The following is an 18042-nucleotide window of genomic DNA, read 5'->3' as shown; positions in this document are numbered from 1 at the left end:
TGAGTCAAGTTGATTCTGTTTTCTTACAAATTTTTAATTATTTAAGTATGAAATTCCTTTTATGTACAGAGATTATAAAGCCATGGTAATATATTGTTTCAATCTAAATTAAATTTATTTTAATAAGTATAAAGTAAACATTTTAAATTTCTTGATGAAGATTTTCACTTTAAACTATAGCTATCATCATAAAGTTTTCAGAGCAGTCAAGATCCATAATAATGAAAAAGTGATTAAAATATTTTGAACATACAGCTCTACTGCAGCTAAAAGTTGTAATACATCGCCTCCATTCATGTAATAGAGATAGAAGAGAAGATCTTCTCCATATCGGCCAAGTTTTATTGCAGCCAGCTGGAAAAGAAAAATTTTTATGAAATGCAAAACAAATTTTAAAATTCTAATATATAACTGCTACTATTAAAGTAAAAAATGGAAAGAGAAACAGACTCCTTTATAGCAAGTAACTGTTAACACATTATTACAGCTAGGTAATTATAATTTTAACTTTCTTCATTTAAATAACTAGGCATTTATTTAGATGTTCTGTCTGAAGAAAAAAGTTAAATAAAAACTTCCATGGTAAACCAAATGTAGATTATTTCACTCCAAGGATTTATTAATAATCTAGTGGCAACAATATTAGAATATTGGGTTCAGAGGCCTAGGACTGTATTCAAGTCCTAATTCTATTGTTAATATGACCATGTTCAAGTTATCAAGTATCTTTGAGCTTTGGTTCTAAAATGTGGACAATGGTACCTATGAGGGGTACTAAAAATGAGTATGAAATTAAATGAGTGAGGGTATATGAAAGCATCTTGCAGGGTGCCAGATATATAGCAGGATTATAAGCAGTGTTAACAAAATCTACATCTGATAGGGATTCACAAATTGCTTGTATGCTTTCAGCAAATCATGGATGCTGAGTACAAAAACCACACACATGACTCTTTATTTTGGTTAAACAGATGACTGAAAGACGACTACTTTACATTTCCCTATACAAGGTAGAATTCAACCACCTACCAAACCGTAAACTGTAAGTGAATTCAACAATCTCAAATTCTTACATTACAATAAAACTTAAAAGTGCTCCAAAACAAAAATATTTCTGTATTGCTACCTTACGCTCTACCTAAATGTTTACTCAGCTGTTACAGTTTTTCTGAGTATAATTTTTCCCCATTCATGTGGCAACTGGCAATGCACCAAATTCTTTCTCATATTGGCATAAAAAAAGGTTGTGGAACTGTAGCAAAAGAGCTCTTTTGAGGTGGCACCAAATCACACAATCCACAAATGGAAAAATATCAGCATTCCCTTTATTATAATTCTTGCTCTCCATCTATGGAGGTATTAAAAAACATACTGAAATATATATCCCTTTATTTGCCTCTCTACAATATCAACATCCATTTGGCCACATAATTGTATGACTCAGATTCAGAATGCTGTCATTTAATTATATATGATTGTATTTATATTATATATGCATAGCAAATATATTTTTGCTAAATTACATCAACATACAAGGCTAAGATTTAGATTCCATTATATACTTTTTCTTAACAGAAATGAACTTTTAGTTCTCCCTAAGCAAAATTTACCATTTTCTTTCTCAGATCAAAAAAGATTTAAAGCTATCATCTGTTAATAAATACTTCATAACAAAAATTATAGATAATTAAATCAATGGAAAAGAAAAAATAGAGGGAGCAAAGTCACAGTAAATCATTTGAAAAGATATATGTTATTTCATTAAAATCACTATCTGTATAACACTTATAAAGAGAAACCTTTCTTATGGGTAAGCGCATAAAATGAGAATATGAGAAGAAAGTTCATCTAATTGTTTACTCCCATCAACTTTTACAATAGTTATACCCTTTTATTAATTATAATATTTTACCAGTCTTAACATTGCTTTGTTTTAAAAATATAACAAAGGATATCATCAAAACATTAAGATTATAAGCAAAAATAGAATGAAACAGCTATATATAATTAAATGGACAATCAAGAACATACGCCCTAAGACAACTGCTAATTCAAAAATATGCTGTCTGACCTGAAAAACAGCACCTGAAAAATATATGAAATTCATGCTGACTGAGTAGAATAATAAACTACACTCACCTTATCCCTAATGTGAATGTTCGTTAAGTACTCAGATGGAACATGGAAGTCTGGATAATAAAATGAAAAAAGCCTTATTAACTGATTCTCAGTTATAAATATCTTCTTAAAAGTTCTGAACACAAACAGATTTTCCTACCTATGTCTTGAGGTCGACAAGGTGAAGATGCCCAGGGTGATGCAAATTTGGGGTACAGATTTCTGAATAAGGGGGGGAAAAAAAACCACTTTGAAGTCCAAGTAGAAAAATAAATTTCTAATTTAATTTCAGGAAAACTAGGAAAAACAGACTTCAAATGTAAAATGAGCATCTTTACTTCTAAGTCCCTTTCTTGGGTTTACTGTGGCTTATATAGCAAGAAACTGAAACAATTATCTATCTATATATATGAAAAATAAAACAGGACTGCTCCCATTAGTATTCCTGCAATACAATATAAATAACATAATGTATCATAATATATGAAACATAGAATTTAAATTTTCTTCTAGTATACTTCAACTAACAATGCTTTAAACCTGTCAATACCATATCCCCAAGTCAAATTATTTTTCTATTTATATACACCTCTACTCCCCAAAATATCAGTAATTATTATGAGAAAAATTTCAAATTCACCAAATAGTTATAGAGTGCCTATTATATGCCTGGCAGTGTTTTAGGTGCTTGGAATTACACAGTGAACAAAACAAAGATTGCTGACAACATGAAACTTACTTTCTGGTTGCATATGGTAGATTACAGGGAAGCAGACAATTAGTGTAATGAATAATCCATATTAGAGGAAGGTCTGGGAGAAGAGACTGGTTGCATAATAAGGTGATCAGTGTAGGTCTCATTGAGAAGATCAGATGTGAACAAGCAATGAAGAATATGAAGAAACTAACATTATCTGATAGAAGATTGGTTCTCCTTAAAGGGAAGAGCTAGAGCAACTAAGGTAGAGACATGATTGCTATCTGAGATACAGCAAGAAGGCCAGTCAAGGTGGAACACAGTGAATAAAAGGAAAAAATGTTGGGTTGGGGCTGGGGGGGGAACATAATGACCATGCAAGACCTTGTAAGGCTGTAAATATGAGTTTATAATTAAAACCTTACTGGGTATGAAGCAAAGGAATAACTTACTCAAAATGGACTGTCCTGGTTGTTATATGAAGAACGTGAATGGGTGAGGGCAAAGGCAGAACCAGGGATACCTGGTGATTGGGTAACGGCATATCCACACAAGAGGATAATGATTCAAACCAGAGTAGTAAAAGTTTAAAGAAGTCAGAGAATCTGGTCAAATTTTGTATATATTTTGTGAAAAGACTAGATACGGTATATATCAGGAGGCGAGAAGTTAAGGATAGCATCTCAAAATATTAACTGAGAATGGGAAGGCAATAGCTAGAGTATGTATGGGGGTAAGATCATTCAAGAGATGTTTAATTCCAATTTGATCTAGAAATCTCAAGTTCAGGACAGAATCAGGGATGGAAATAAATGTTTCAGATTTCTCAACCCATAGAGCACATAAAATTATTAGGCTGGAAAAGGTTATCAAGAGGGTAAATATGGAGAAGAAAACTAACACAAAGAGGTCAAGAAGAGAAGGCAATATCAGCAAAGGAAACTGAGAAGAATCAACCAGTGAAATCAGGTAAAATGGTATATTCAAATTCAAACAGGAAGAGATCCTGTAAGTAACTGCTGAATTTAACAACATGGAGGTTACTTGGTGACCTTTGATGAGTATAGTTTTAATGGAGTGGTTGGGACAAAACCCACTAAAAAAGGTTTAACAGAGAATGGGAGAAAATAAACTGGAAAAAGTTAGATGATTCTTTTGAGATGTGTCTCAAAAGGAAACAGAGAAATGGGACATTAACTCAGAGGAGGCTGGCTCAAGAGAAGTCATTTTTATAAGGTGGGAGAAATAGCCTCTGTCGTTGATGGAAATCATTCAACAGGTGTAAAAACCATTACAGTCATGTCCTTGAATTTTCGAGAAAGGTGTTAAGCAGACAGCATGGATCAACTATGTAAAGCAGTGGTAAAAGACAAGAACAAGGGAGATGAAGATCATAACAGGCAGATTTGGTGTCAGGACTGTATTGAAACTCTCTTCCAATTGCTTCCACCTTTTTTTAGTAAAGTAGAAATAAAAAAGGTTATCCCTTGAGAGTAGAGACAAAGAGAGAAGGTATTAGGGGTTTGCAAAAGTGTAAAATTGTTCCACATAACAGCAACAGTGAATGGACTAGCATGCCAGGTTTGATTATGACTGACAAAATTAAGGGTAAATTGTTTGAGGCTCCCGGCCATCAACATAAAGAAAAGACCAGGCAGTGAAGTTGTGTGTGTACCTCTAGCCAAGCACAACAGCACAGATTAGGAAGGGAATTAGCAGAGATATTTCTACAATTGTAGTTGTTTGTGTACAATGCAAGTATGACAAAGTGAGAGAAGGGCAAAGCAGTCAAGTGAATATGAGCAATTATGACTTAATAGTGATTAACAGCTAAGAAACCTGTCAAAGGGAATGGAGACAGGGATACTGAGGAACAGTGAAAAGGTAGAAAAATCAAATGAAATGTCTCAATGGAGTCTAATGATTAAAGGAGTTAGTACAAGAGGAGAGAAATGCAAAATAGGGTGGTAAGAAAGCTTGACAACATGAACTTAAAATTATGGAGAGACTATAGTTGCTAGCAATGAAAAGGTCAAAGAATGAATAAAGGTATGGTTGAGACACAATGAAAGACATGATTCTGGAGAAAAGAGATTCAAAAAAACCAAGATTTCAGGATTTTGGAAAGATCATATACATGTATATTAAATCTGTCAATTTGTAAAGGGACTGATGTTGTAGAGTAACATTGATTCAGGGGTTAGCTTGAGAAGGAATGACCCAAAGAGTAAGCAGATAACTGCAACAATGAGGGGCAGTAGGTGATGTAATTTGATGACATGAGAATAAAAACTAGAAATTTGAAATTAAATACTAGAAATGTTATATATAAATGGGGAAGAAGAAAAAGAAAACTTACTCAGGAGAGTTCAGATTGAGGCCTAATGTTGTTAAATCACTTCCTAAAGCAAGATGGACCATTCCTGGGTCTGTCTCTGCTGCCCTGATAAATGTTAACAGGCCAATCATTCCAAATTGGTCCGTCACCATCCCTTGAGGAATGTTAGTAACCCGACCTGGGTAGAAAAAAACAGTCATTTTATTTTTCAGGAAAAATTTTTAAAAATGTATTTTATAAAATTTTTGACATTTATAGAGTCCCACCATCAGGTAACACCTGGATCCCTTTTTTCTGCTGATTATTATTTTGTGTTGTTGAACTTTTATCTCCAGGGAATTTGGGTCCATCTGTACTTGACGTTGTCTTGCCAGATGTATTCAAATTCTGCCATAAAAAAAAATTAAATGATATTAAAATGTGGTGAGCATATAAATTCAAATTTATATCTTGGTATTCATCTATTATATTTGAGTTGGTAGTGAATTACTACCTGTTTTTGAAATTCTACATAAATATTTTGTTTCCATAACCATCCCATGGTACACAAATAAATCCTGTATTATCCACCATTGAGCATTTCATGGACAATGGAAATATTCTTATTTATCTCAGATTTTAAATCACAGAAAAAGTATCTTCTGCTTAGGGCTTTATGCTTTGGGATACACTTTAAGTTATATTTTTCAATGTTTTCCTTTAAAAGAGGAATTACAAAGAGTACACTACCTAAAATATCACCAAAGCAACCTCCAAGACAAGCAAGGAACATATCAACTTCTAAAATTCATACTTAATTGAATCCTTACTGAATAATCTTATTATTTATTTGAATAATATACAAACTCCCATCACACACAAAAAGAGCTATTTTCAGTTTAGTGTAGAAGAAATAAACACATTTGTTAAGTCAGAAAGAAGCTGAGTTGGCTGAATCAACACAGGTATAAAAATGTGTATAAAGATTCTTCAAGGAGAAAACTTACTCAAGAAAAACACAGCTCCTTAGAAGGCTATATTATCAAACTTCATGGGATCCAGCTGACAGGGACTACAATAAAAGTCTAAATTAACTCTGAGAAGTTCAACAGAAATTTGCAAACCTATATGAAATAGGAAAAAAATAGGCTATCTTCTAAGTTATAAAGCTTTTCCACATTCTTCAGAAGTTAGATTATTACAGACAGTCAAGACAAACAGTTTTGTAATAGTATTTAGTAACTGTTAATATAAGAGAAATCTGAAGGGAAGAAAACTACATTACTCACACAAGTTTCAGTTACTTACAGATTTGCTGTCATCATTACTTGATGTTGGATCTTTATAGCTGGAACCGGGTAATGCTGGAAAATCTTCGTTGTGTATTGAAAAGTCCTGGGATTGCTCATTTGCTGGTTTTGTTACCATTCCAACTATGTAATAAAAATAATCCAGAGAACTCCAATTAGTATCTCTGATATTTTGCTATGTATTATAAAAAGTTAACTTTCCAAATAATAATCTACCAATAGGCTTTTAACATTATGAAAGCACACCTCAAAATATTAGTATTGAGGATAACAACGAAGAATTGTATTTTATGTACCAATTTATATACATAATTCAACATACAAGTACAAGGGAGATAAGTGGTAATCTTGTCATTCTAATCTAATGTCATACATAAGCATTCAAAATTATGATTTGATATTGGTAATGATTATTAAAAATTTTGGTTTAAAGGCTTGTGTTAAATAACTGACTAGATATTATAAACACCAGTAAACTGTCAAAAAGAACAAAAAAATTTTAAAAGAACATGTCAGTATTCTACTTGAAAGTGACTTACAGAGTGAGCAAATTGCAATCAATTATAAAACAACTCCATATTATTTCAGATTTTCTTGAACTCCATGTTATAGATGTAAAACATGCAAGAACTGGGAAATAATCCTCCCACTATACTTGGCATTAGTCAGGCCCTTATTGGAGAACAATATCCAGTTTGGGGCTCCACAATTCAAGAACGATATGGAGAAACTAGAGATGGTCCAAGGAGAGCAACGGGAATGATTAAAGGGATGAAAAAATGGACCTATGAGGAAAGGTTAAAAACATTAGAGTCTGAACTGAGCATCAAGTAGCTAGGTACTCAACTTACAGGGCAGATCACTTTTTGTTATTTTTTGGAAGACTAATTAATTTGTAAGCCTTAGAATAGAAACAAAATTTTCTCTTCTTCACATATTATTTGTATTCATATTCTGAAAAGTACAGTAATCCTTCTTGATTGACAATGGGAAAAAATATTAGTTCGATATAAAACTAACTGACAAATTGAGCCCTCTAAGTGCAATGTTTGGTCTCTCTCAGATCTTTCCAAAAGGACATAGCTATGTGATAGAGTATGGCTACACTGCCATCACAGAACTTTCACGTCTAAATTGTTTTACTGTTATTGCATATTTTTCCCTCTTTTTATTTGGCTTCTACCACCAAATTTCTTCATTAGAGACCGTGAAAATGGGGAATGAAGGATACTAATGTTGACTAACAATCTAAATAAACTATACATAATCCATGAGTAGTTCTCAATAGTGTGCAATTTTTCTCCCTGGGAACATTTGCTAATTTTCTCTCTAGAAACATCTGTGTCACAATGGTGGGTGGAGTGTGCTGGAAGGTTGAAGCTAGGAATGTTGTCAAACATTCTATATAAACAGGAGCACCATCCTTCCTAGCCCCTCTACGAAGAATTTCCGACCCAAATATCAATAGTGTGAATACTGAGAAACCTTTGCTTAGAAACTTCTTTAATGTGTAGCCCTTCATTATTAAGTACCAGGAATGTATTCTTTTTTTTGGTACTGGGGATCAAACTTGGGACTTTGCACTTGCAATGCAGGCGGCGGAACCACTGAGCTAAATCCCTGGCCCAGGAATGTATTCTTTTGAAAAATATGAGATCAACTAAGAAAAAGCAGAACACAAAATAAGCCACTTAAGGTGAACTAATGGAGAGATGCAGAAAAAAATAACTTCTGAATATTGAGTATTTCCTTTTCAGTTTTTATACAAAATTTTACCAATAAACTTTGTTGTCATGGAATTCTGGGAAGGAAAATCAGATTTCAAATACCAATTTTGAAAAAAATTACACTAACCCAATTAGAAAATAAATATGCACCATTGTGTACCTATACAATCTGTGCATATGTACCTATGTGTGCATGTGCATATTTGTGTACAAATGCAGCAGAAAGTTTGCACTGGCCCTCATTAAAAAGTTTAATTACCATAAGGAGCTCTGCCAGCCAAGGGGTTTATTAATGGAGTTGGGTTACTGCTTCCTTCCCTTCTGTTTCGGTCTGCTAATGCTGGAAAGTCTGAAAGGTCCAATCCTGTCACATTTTCACTTCCATCTAAATAATATGAAACAATATTAGTTATTGATTTCATAAACATCTAAGATGAGATCATAAAATCCAAACACAAAACAATATGAAATAACAGTGCTTTCTTCCTAAACAATGTAGAACACTATACTAGGTATATCTTAGGGCTCAAAAAGTACTTGAGGATTCAATTCATGTCAAAGAATTTTGTAAGCAACTGTGGAAAGCAATACATAACAGCATATTAAAAACCCTAAATCCTAGAGACTTACTGCATATTATTTTCACCGCAGAAGATGGCAATCTAAAATTATAGTTACCTAACATGAGAGAGACTGAGATGATCTAACTGTTCTTTTCACTGTATCTACATGCAAGTTGTTATCTGGAATTGCTGGAGCTTCAGTTATATATATGAGTGACAATGACATTACCTCCTACAAATGGCCAGAAAGATACAGGCATGGACAGTGTAAAGAGAAGCCCTAAGGACTTCTGTCTTGTACTCTTGGTTTCATGTACAAGTATGTGTGTGTGTTTTGGGGACCCAAGAATAAGTAGGGTGGGAGTAGGGCTCCCACATCTGGGGAGTGGGTAGGAAATACTGTATGAAAATATGTGACAAAACCAGAAGTTTATATTACCTGTTACACAGTAGGCGCTCAATAAATACACATTGGATAAATAAAATTTATTTGTATTCATTTTAAATTACTGTGCTTCCTTTAAAAATTAAATTTAATCGAACTTCTCTATTTTGCCTATTTTTTGCATATTTATATCTTGATTTTTTTTTCAACTTTCAGTATTCTTATAACCTTGTATTTAATTTTTGAAGAACCTAATTGTCTACCACCAATCCAGCCTATGCCATATAGCTTTTCTTTAATCTTTGTTTGATCTTGTTTTATAACCATTTTCAATTTTGTGCCGTTTTCCAATTTTTATTTTTGTCCAAATTTTATAATTAAAAGGATCTCAACTGTTAATTTAAGATTTTCTGATAGAAAAACAAGAAACTCTGTTAACACTCCAAGACAGGTGATAATTTAAAACTATAAGACTTAAATCATTTAACCACACTGTTTAAAAATAAATTATTAAATTTTCAATTAAAATACTATCATCTGAATAAGATAATAGAAATTAAAATGTTATATACTGTTTTAATTTATAAAATAATTTCTCAAATTATTTAATTCTAAAACTTTAGATATATACTGACTTTTAATAACCATCTTTAGGTCCTGCAAGATAAAATTTAAAACAGCATTTATTTGAGAATATATTTTAACCTAAAAAAATTCAATAAATCCCCAAATTTATATTTTTAGGGAAACACTTGAAAATAATTTTCCTAATGTAAAACATAAATAGTGAAAATAGCATTTTAAAAACAATTCTAAAATTTTATAGCAGTACATAAAACCATAACTCAGAATCTAAGACAGCACTGTTCAACACAATGAATGTCCCACTTAGAAAAAAAAATTCCAACTGAATTGTGGAATGCAGCCTGATTTCACAGGTACTTAAACATGAAAAATGTGTATTTTATAAACAATAAAATATAGTACTCTGTAGTATTTTTAATCCTGAACACAAAACTTCCACATACAAATGCTAAGATTTGGAATTTTTTCAAAGGTTTTGATCTTGTTTGATCAATCTATGCTGCAGTGCAAACATTAGCATACGTTGGCAAATTAAAAGCCTATAGCTGCAAATGACACCTCCTTATTAAATCTTGTCAAGCTTCTAAAATATGATTAATCTCACTAATTCTTCTTTCACCTACCACTTCCTTTACAAATATTTCTCTCCCAACAATCCTCAGTTTTGATACTATAAGCATAACAACATCTTTTACTTCCTTTCTCAGGAAAGAGTCTGGAAGTGATGGGGAAGAAGGTAAAACCTGAAGCACAAAAAGACAAACCAAAACAAAACAAAAATCTGAAGCAAAATAATAACAATATTTTCTATTCGCTTTTGTATGAAGTATTTGATAAAAAAAACAAACTGCAGGAACTTTTTGTCAAAATTAGAAATGGTTTTCCATGTAACTAAATTTTAAATTTTATACATAAAACTGGATCAAAAATTCTAATAGTTAAATGCCACGATTAGTATTATCAAAACTGACAAAAACTCCAAACTATTAAGTACTCCATACCATTGGTAAAGGTTGTCCAGTCTAGGTCTCTCTATAATCAGAATGTCATACCACCTAACCTAGTCCAGACGGTTGTTCTCACAGTGACAGGCCCAAGAACAGGAAAAGTTTTGAAGCAAGAGAATCTAAAGAATAAGTATAACCTAAGCAAATGTTTGGGCTTTGTCTCAGTGTTAGAGTAATAATCGTGATGTTATAACACAAATCACTGCAATAATAACATGTCAAGTGAAAAAGAAACTGTGTATCAAATTAAATCCTATTTCTGACAATTTCTCACAAAATTCAGTTCTACCATGTAACAAAATAAAATTTTAAAAACCCTACAATATGTAAAGACCAGTATGTTGCACTGGCTTATATTTTAGAACTTTACTGTATTTTTAACAGGGTACTAGCTCCAGAATAAGCTTACCTGTTCCATTAAAAATGTTACTTGATAAGGAGTTATTCATTCCAAATGCCTGATTCCTGTTCATTCCAAATCCAGACATACTGGGTACATAGAAAATAATTTTAGATATACAGTAAGAACACTAACTTTGAAATGAAAAACAAAAGTGTATACTTCTGGTCTCCTCATACAAAACAATGTAAGTTTCAAAACAAATATTAATTTTCTTCTTCTAAATTTAATCTTTATTTTTATTTCAAAACTTCCCTAACGTACTTTCATGAGTAAGTGAAAACCAAGACAGCTCACAGAGATTAACTGAAAAACAAAGAATTTACATATGAACCTTGAGGGATACTGAAATTAGGGGTGCCATTTTATGTTCTTGGTGAACCAGTTTACCGGATACTACAAGTATGTAATCTCAAAAATATGCAGGTAGGTATAAGAGTATCCTTCCTTGTTTTCCTTGCCTTATTTGTGAAGCCTGCTATTATTTTTCATAACGTATCTTCTTTCACACAGTATCTATCTTTCCCAACTAGAATACAAGCTTCTCATGGACAGAGTCCATGTGATATTTATCCTTGCAACTTCTGCCCTTTAGTGTTTATTAAAATAGGCATTCACAAAATCGTTAGTTGACCTGAATTAAATGGTGCTTTTCTTTAATTGAATCCAGTGTTCTAAATGTAATTTACCTTCCATCCATTTAATAAGAAAAAAAAACCTTTGTAGTACCCCCCCCAATTCTGAACATACAACTAGTATTTTGTAAATTACAAATGCCTCCCTTTATTTGCAGAAACCTAAGAATGACAAGGAAAAGAAAAAACAGGCTAGAGCAAAGCTAAATAATTAAGAATGTCAAGAATTATTAGTGCAGGTTCTATAATGAAACTTATGTATCCTTAGCATCAAGTAATCATTTGATAAAAGACAATTTATCAGTGAATAGGGTTAACCCATTTGAAGATGGCAATTTTTTTCCTAAATCTCTAAAATGAACTCTGGCCAAACAGCTTTCTGATAAAATACATAGTTGGTGAAACAACACTCTAGAGTAGGTAAGACAATGGAAATACTTGTTTAACATGAAATCAGAATTGCTGATGATCTAGGTACTCTCACATAGAGTAAATGTTCAAAGATGAAAAAACATTTTATAATCAATACAAGAATCAATAGTAGAAATAAGCAAGGCTTTAGATTTTCATGTTACATTGACAATTTATAAACAAAAGTATTTTTTATTTTTTAATATTTTTTTTGGTACTGGGGATCAAACTCAGGACCTTGTGCTTGAGAGGCAGGCAGGGGCACCACTGAGTTACATCCCTGACCCAACAAAAGTATTTTTTAAAAAATACAGTTTGAAAAAATATGGGAAAGGCAAAAATTTAAATATATTCAATGAGTAATACTACAAGAATGCAGAAAGACGTGATAAAGCACAAGAAGTATACTGTTAGGAAGCTATCTAAAGATGATACTTTTGATAACCTCTTATAAATAACTTATTTAAAAATCAAAAGAGCAATAAAATTATAGTTGAAATAATCAAAAGTCTACATAAAGGAATGAGAATAAAGGATGATTTAATAGGAAATAAGCTAATAACCTATTTTAATCCAGTTTAATTTTAATTTTAATTTTACAAATACTAGATAGAAGTAAATGGGTATGATAACAACTAGATCAAAGGTCCTCACTACTTCCATGGTCCTCCATTAATAAAAAAAATGCTTGCAAGGAAGCCTATTTTAGACCTAACTTGCATATAAATTACTAAACAGCTTGATACTAATAAAATACTAATAAAGTGAATAATTCTTACTGTTATTTGCATAGCATATGCAATGGACGGTACAAAAAGGAGTGAAAAAGCACAACATACTATCTTTTTGTTTTGAAGCCCGATACAATACTATTTTAAAGTACTCTAAATATGATCTTAAAAAGGCTTTGGTCAATGTCTCTAAAATACAAAACTGAATCTTAATTCATAATGTATTTAATTAAAGTATAACTACAGCAAGACAAAAATAGTCAAACATGTCTCCAGCCCTATCCATGAACCTGAAGCTCTTACCACATAGGTGATCCACCTAATTTAATAGAGGAGGTATCAATAAAAATTTGCCTAGTGGCAACCTAAGAATAATTCTTTTCTAAAAACAAAAACAACAAAAAGATTTAATGTGCTTTCTAAAATCTAACATATTTTCTAAAAAGAATGTATCTTTAGTTTTGGGAGAGTTAAAAGTTGTGATATGTAACAGAATCACTGCTCATAGATATATGATGAAACACACTTATGATACAGAAGCCAAGACTGAAGAACAAAACGTTGAATATGAAAAGGCAAATTTGAGGATATCCAAAAGACAATTATACACAGTATCAATAAATATCTTACCTGTTCACAGTAAAAGGCTGTCGAGAAGGCTGCTGCTTTGGCATACATATTATGCTTGGCGAGCTTCTGTTGGGGCTACCTAACCCTGAACTGCTCATGCTATTTGTCCTGCTAGGAATTCCAATTCCCTGACCAACCTGGGAGTGGTTCATCATATTCCTAGGATTCATAGGCAAAATACCCCTGCAAAAGAAGTCCATTATACTAAATAAGCTCTCTACAATCACTCATTAATAGTCTCTATAAATCATCAATTGGTCTCATTCTAGAGTCCCAAATATACTTTCAAACTGTATTCCTAGTTTTTATTAAATTCTTGTGTTTAGTCCACTCTAGCTCCCTGAAATGAAAAACCAAAGTAAACAAAAAAGAGAAAATTATAGTGGAACTAAATAAGGTGGTGATATGTAAGACGATGAATTATCAGTGTGACTATGATATAAATTACAAAAGTTTTACATATTTAGAATAATTTAACTCTAAATTCATGTCATTCTATCTTCTTCATACTAATATATGCATAATCTAGGTCATGTTTTATTTTGCTCACACTTAAAGCATGGATGTGCAGCTAGAGAGCAAGGATTAGAATTATCTGGGGAATCATTTGCACGTGTTTCAGGAAAGCTCCCCAGTACATAATTAACCCTTAATATCTACCCACTTAACAACTAGTAGGCTAGTTAGAAGATAAAAACATCCTGTACTATATTTATCAATTTTGCAATGAAATAAAATGAGCATAGGATTCCCCCCTTGATGAAAGGCACTGAATCAGAAAATTCATAATTAATTATCTTATTAAAAAATTAAAAGCTTGCTTACTATACAAAGACACAGTTTGAGAAATACTCTAGTCCATCCATAAATACCTGCTTGGAGATGGAGGCGTGTGAAGTGACATTGTTGGTACCCCTGTTGTTGGCGTGACGTGGCTCGGTAACTGAGTGCCTTGTGATAAGCTGCGATTTAACTGAGGAGTATTGTTGCTCATCCCCCTCATTGGAAGGCCTAGTGCACCTAAGAGAAAGATTCAGAAGAAGGAAATTCATTGCCATCAGGAATGAAATTGTCATCCATCTTCTGGAGCTGGCAATTTAAAACATTTTTAAAATGACCTAATGTAATATGCAAATTTTAAATGGACAGATTCAATTTACTCCAAATGGACTGATTTCAACAAAATATTCTAGCCTAAAATTTAATACTTTAAATATAATTTTCATAATTCTACTTTACAATAAACTGTGCCTGTCAATGGTTACAATAATTAAGATGTATTACTATGAACAAATAGTTTTCAAACTTATTAAAGGCACATTTGCATACACACAAATACACCTTTAAAACATTTTACAGTCATGTTTTGTTTTAATTCACAACTGATGTACACAGAAAGACATTATTTCCCACTTTGCCGAAGTATTTAATTTTATATACTTTCTAAAATGCATTTTGAACAAAGTATATAAATTTATACGTATTTCTCAATACTACATATTTTACAGATCCAACATAAAATGCCAGCAACTGTTAAAAAGCTTAACCTGATATAGAAGATAAAAACGTAAGACATTTAAAAAGATTTCAAGGTATTATATAGCAGTCCTGCAGCCAGATACAGGGATGGACATGTTTTACAGATACTATTTTTAAGACTGCTAAGGATTTAACATTCAGATATAAAACATTTAAAAATTAACCCATTTGGACAATTTTAAGATGTCTGACATATTTACTTTTACTCAAATGTGAAATATACATTTTAATGATTCATTATTTTCCCAGGGATGGATAGTTCTATATTATTTTCTCCCCTTATTCCTTAAAGTAAGGATATATATAGCTGTCATTTATGTTGTCATCCTTTTTTCCATCTTTCTGATCCACAGGTTTAGTGTTTTCTGTTTCTAGTCTACTGAAGAATGAATGTTATCCAAACTTATTGTGAATGAAAATTAAAAACATTAAGTCAGAGAGAGCTAATCAGTAAGCAGACATCTTTCATGCTAGAGATTTAAGATTTTTTCTTTTTTCTTTTTGATCTAAGTTTGGGTCAAATAATTTCACAGACCTGAGGATTTTTTAAACTATGACCTCCAAATAAATGGAGTACTACATACAGCGTGAATATTTTCTTTCAAACATCTTTGTAAAATTTATCTTTTTTTTTTTGGCACCTGGGATTGAACTCAGGACCTTGCACCTGTGAGGCAGGCAGCAGAACCACTGAGCTAAATCCCCCACACTTAAAATTTATCTTTTGACATACAGTAATAATGTATCACTTTCTAAGTGATCACAAGAATTTTACCATTAAGTATCTGGAATTTGGCAACCTAATTTCTCTAACATCCCTAAAGAGAACCAATCTATCTCAATATGTATGTTTATAGTCACTATAAATTTTGTAACCATGAGAATGCCACTAGCTGCAGCCACTTTCTCTGAACCTTAGACAAAATAAGGAAGAATAAGAGATTAAAAATTAGCATACTGAAGATTTCTTCTGAAGAAATCAGTCTTTTTTCTTGCATAAGCACACCAGTTTTCCTCTAGGCTTTCTATGTACTCCCATAATGAACCATGAAAATCATTCTTTTCACATTACTCAGTCAAACATTCATTAGGTACCTATTATTTGATATGCACTGTACTACTTGCTAAGGATATAGCAGTGAACAAGATAGAAAAGCCTCCCAGCCTCAAACAGCTTAAATCCTACTCCCTAAACAAGATGTCCTAAAGTCAGCGATATGCAGATTTCCCATAGGAATGTGTTTCTCAGTTACTGATCAAAAGAAATAAGCAAAAACAACAACAGTATTTTAGATCTTAAAGATCATCTAGTCCAATGTTTGCATTTTACAAAAAAGGAATCTGAATCTCAGATAAGTTAACTGACTCTTATATTTATTTATCACTATAAACATATGCTTGCCAAAAATCCAGCACTTTTTGGCCTCCTTTAAACATCAGTAAGATATTTAAGTAAGCCTTACAAAAGGCTGAGGTCTGTTCACTGTATCTCTCCATATACATATTATTTTATACTATTTAATGAAAACTTATAATTTCAGAAATATTTTAGATAGTGGAGATTATCAAATATTAGCAAAAAATCTGGAAAAGAAGAATGGGCAAGGTTATTTAGTAAATTAAGGATTGGAATACTTGAATTAATTTATGGTACTAAAAGACTGTGGAATAAAAATATTAGTGTTTAATTTTAGACTTCAAAATTTATCTTTTTTATCAAAAAATCTAATAAACTGAAAATGTCTGAGGTGCATTTTGTTAAACTATGAAGAGATCAAAAGCAAAAACACCATCACAAACTGGATCATCAATTTTTTGGTACCAGATTTTGAACTCAGGACCTTGCACTTACGAGGCAGGCGTGGTGCCACTGAGCTAAATCCCCGGCCCTGGATCATCAAGTTTTGAATACTTAATGGAGTTATTTTAACTTAAAAAAATTAAGTTCTCTAAATAGCAATGAACAGGAACACACAAAGATTTATCTTTAGGAAATATACAAAATCATCAAATGTGATTTACTTGAGTCAAACTATTAGAACTAGAAAAGTTCTGGGGAGCAAAAAAAATTAAACTTTTACTAGTGTAGTATAATTAGAAGCACTCACATAGAATCATCTCTAAAATATTTGGCCAAGAACAGGACATACAAGCTAACATAGAAAAAAGGAAAGAACGGAAGGGGAGAGAAGGGGGGACAGTTAAAAGTTTGTGTTTTCTTTCCCCCAGAGGGGGCATAAAAGAACTACAGGAGATAAAAATATAAATATGCATAGATGAGCTTGTACATGAGTTAAGTCACTAGAAGACAGCAGAATTAAAAACTTATTGAGTACCTAACTACCAAGCATTATGCTACTACTTCACCACATTTACTTCTTTTTAAGAGTCCTATAAGGAAGATATTTAAGCCCAACTCCTTTTTTCACACATAAGGAAAAAAAAAAACCAAAACAGAAACTGGTTTAAAAGGTTATAATTGTGAATTTTTTCTCGTAGGACTATAAGAACATACTCTAAACTCTTATTTGGCAGGGTCCCAAAGTATGAATTGAAATTTTTATCGATCATTTTTCTGAAACCCTAGAGAATATGATCTAAGAAATTATTCTATGAATTATTTCAGTTGCACAAACCAACTAAAATATGTCTCTTAAATACTCAAGGGAAGAAGTGCCACTGCGTATTCAATCTTTTGCTATAGATAATATTAATAATACACGTTATATAGAAAAATATTCAATCATAGGAACCACTGTGAATATTTGCAGTTAAATAAAAGTCCTCTGAAATATTTGTTATGGTAATGGAGGAAAGTCAAGAAAGCCAAGTGTTCCCTTTTCCATTCCCAAAATATCTACCTTCTTGTAATTGTCATCCCACATTAAAAAAGGACACCAGTCCTAAATGGTACTTTATCTCATTATCTTCTTACTGCCAACCTGTCCTGCACTTAGCTCATTAATTTTCCCTGTAAAACTATTTCA

General features: G+C 32.1%; 1 protein-coding gene across 9 annotated transcripts in view; it reads right to left on the bottom strand.

Moving 5' to 3' along the window:
- Positions 1-18042, bottom strand: part of Cnot2 (CCR4-NOT transcription complex subunit 2) — a 96044-nt gene that overhangs the window by 6513 nt on the left and 71489 nt on the right. For all 9 annotated transcript variants that reach the window (XM_087192415.1, XM_004845049.4, XM_004845050.3 and 6 more), the window contains 10 exons: positions 14389-14536; positions 13517-13699; positions 11119-11198; positions 8429-8554; positions 6441-6565; positions 5420-5540; positions 5175-5331; positions 2279-2340; positions 2140-2189; positions 254-354 (listed from right to left, as the gene is read on the bottom strand). In XM_087192415.1, the coding sequence (XP_087048541.1) occupies positions 254-354; positions 2140-2189; positions 2279-2340; positions 5175-5331; positions 5420-5540; positions 6441-6565; positions 8429-8554; positions 11119-11198; positions 13517-13699; positions 14389-14536 (1153 nt within the window). The remainder of the gene's footprint in view (positions 1-253; positions 355-2139; positions 2190-2278; positions 2341-5174; positions 5332-5419; positions 5541-6440; positions 6566-8428; positions 8555-11118; positions 11199-13516; positions 13700-14388; positions 14537-18042) is intronic.

Source organism: Heterocephalus glaber, unplaced genomic scaffold, assembly GCF_053883595.1.
Source record: "Heterocephalus glaber isolate CG9 unplaced genomic scaffold, H.glaber_assembly_v1.0 deba00001571, whole genome shotgun sequence".
NCBI classification, from domain to species: domain Eukaryota; kingdom Metazoa; phylum Chordata; class Mammalia; order Rodentia; family Bathyergidae; genus Heterocephalus; species Heterocephalus glaber.
The sequence above is the reverse complement of the archived record's forward strand: the minus strand, read 5'-3'. Positions and strand labels throughout refer to the sequence as shown.